This window comes from Hemibagrus wyckioides, linkage group LG01, assembly GCF_019097595.1.
Source record: "Hemibagrus wyckioides isolate EC202008001 linkage group LG01, SWU_Hwy_1.0, whole genome shotgun sequence".
Lineage (NCBI taxonomy): Eukaryota > Metazoa > Chordata > Actinopteri > Siluriformes > Bagridae > Hemibagrus > Hemibagrus wyckioides.
Genome location: NC_080710.1, coordinates 33,963,280 through 33,965,779, shown reverse-complemented (window position 1 = coordinate 33,965,779; position 2,500 = coordinate 33,963,280). Strand labels below are relative to the sequence as shown.

The 2,500-nt window shown below is 41.5% G+C and overlaps 1 protein-coding gene across 7 annotated transcripts in view; it reads right to left on the bottom strand.

The window, feature by feature from the left end:
* si:ch73-103b11.2 (protein outspread) overlaps positions 1 to 2,500 on the bottom strand; it is a 134,939-nt gene that overhangs the window by 92,712 nt on the left and 39,727 nt on the right. For all 7 annotated transcript variants that reach the window (XM_058399921.1, XM_058399904.1, XM_058399896.1 and 4 more), the window contains exons 5-6: positions 1,713 to 1,864; positions 1,240 to 1,324 (exon numbers count right to left, since the gene is read on the bottom strand). In XM_058399921.1, the coding sequence (XP_058255904.1) occupies positions 1,240 to 1,324; positions 1,713 to 1,864 (237 nt within the window). The remainder of the gene's footprint in view (positions 1 to 1,239; positions 1,325 to 1,712; positions 1,865 to 2,500) is intronic.

The window sequence follows — 2,500 nt, the reverse complement described above, 5'->3', positions numbered from 1 at the left end:
CTCACGTGGTGTGTTTAAACTCGTGTCAGTGTTTTGACTAAAGCTCAGAACTAGTAATTCCTGACTTCTGACCAGGAAGAGCCATCCCAAGAGCACTCGCTCTGACCTCCTGCTCAGGAGCTCTGGACGGTCTCCTCAGCTCAGAGTTCAGGAAGCAATGTCCCAGTCAACATGGCCACTCACAGCATCACTCAGCACAGCTAGCCAGATAGCCGCATGCTAATAAAGAACGAGCGTGTGTTTCAGACACTCTGCAGCACAGAGGATGGACATTCAAGATTCAAGATTCAAGATTCAAGATTCAAGAAGCTTTTATTGTCATTTCAACCACATACAGCTGGCGCAGTACATAGTGAAATGAAACAACGTTTCTCCAGGACCTGGTGCTACATAAACATACAACAACAAGTTCAATACTAAACAACAAACACCACCACAGAGCTAGGACAGAAGTTTGTCTTAGCCACGTAAAGTGCACAGTGTGCAGCTAGGTGCTAACAGAGCATAGACAAGACAAACGACAATAAATACAATAAAGACAACACAAAAGAACACAGGACACTTAGCGCTGAAAAGAAATAAAAGAACGTGTACTGGAATGTAAGTGAAATAAAATAGATAAAGTGAAATGATGTAAAAAAAAGTATTGTGCAAAAATATTGTGCAAAAATACACAGCAGCAGTTGAGGTAGTGCAAATAGAATAAACATAAATATAACTATAGCAGCAGATGACAGGTAGAGGTAGTGCAGTAAGTAATGAACAGTATAAATTATGTGTGTGTGTGTGTGTGTGTGTGTGTCCACACAGTCACAGAGAGTGTGTGTATCTGTGTGTGAGAAACAGAGAGTTAGTATACAGTTCAGTCCTGAGTGAGAGTGTGTGTGTGAGAGAGTGTGGAACAGTTCAGTCCTGAGTGATGATGTGAGTTCTGACCTCTGTGGTCAGCATTATTACTGCAGGTCAGAAACATAGCTACACTACACATGTCCAGAAACTTCAATCTGCTGATCAGATAATAAATAAATCACAAAAATGTAATAACAAACTGGAGATGATTTGATAACACACACACACACACACGCTTCAGTAAACACCAGGCACAACCGAACTCATACCTTAGATCAGATGAATCCAAAACTTTTTTTGGAAACTTTTGATGACACACATCTGAAACTTCTCTGTTCTTGAATAATAAAGATGAAGGACTACACAGTGTGTGTGTGTGTGTGTGTGTACCTGTGGAGTGGGTTGCTCCACCTTCCGTTTCTTCTTCTGGTTCTGTTTGTTGGTCCGTGGAAACACAATCAAAGCCTCCTGCCACCTGCATACAAACACACACACACACACACACACGCATTACGTATATATAAATATAAGTTTATTGCTCGTTAGTGTGTGTGTATGTATATGTGTGTGTGTGTGTGTGTGTATATATGTATGTGTGTATATATGTGTGTGTGTATATAGATATATATGTGTCTGTGTGTATATATGTATGTGTTTGTATGTGTGTGTATCAGTGTGTGTGTATAGATATATATGTATCTGTGTGTGTTGGTGTGTGAGTATGTGTGTGTATACACGTGTGTATATATGTGTATGTGTGTGTACCAGTGTCTGTGAGTGTGTGTGGGTGTGTGTGGGTGAGAGTATATGTGTGTGTGTGTGTGTGTGTATCAGTGTGGTGTGTGTGTGTATGTATGTCGTACCCGTTGATGACCTCTCGACTCTCAGCTCTGATGTAGTGTTCTCTGTCCGGAGTGCAGATACAGAGCGAGTGTTTCTGCCCCGTTATGCTCTCTCCGTCCACCACATCTACACACACATTCAGGTTTATGGTGCCCTGAGGAAGGGTGCTGGCCTGTAACACACACACACACACACACACAGAATTACATCTTCAACAACATTTAAATGGAGATTTTCTGGATTTTTTTGTAACTTAGGTACAATGCTCTAAAGTGACAAATCCCAATGAACGATTCAAATGATTCCTTTAACCAGCATCGTAACCCGCTTTAGAAGCTGTGTGTGTGTGATAGAAGCATTTCACACTGGAATTCAAAATCTCTGGACAGACGAGGTGACAGACCAACCGCGTTCCCTCTCGGTGTCAGGGAACACATGCTAACAGCTAATAATGCAAATGAATTACCTGAATCGAATCTAAGTGAATCAGAATCAAATCAGAATGATTCTGAATCATATCAGAGTCAGTATTTAATGACCTCAGAACGGAACATGGTGTAATAGAGAATGACCCAAACTTACAGATTATTCCACAGTGTGTTTAACACTCTGACCATGAGAGTGACCAAGAGTGTGTACTTCAGACCCGTGCACACACACACTCAGACACACACTCAGTGTTCATATTTGTTATGAACAGCAAGGCACATGGGTAACAGGTGCAACCACTAGTGTGTGTGTGTGTGTGTGTAAAACTGAATGATTGCACTGACTGCAGGGGACTGAGTGTCAGCTTTTTTTGAGCACT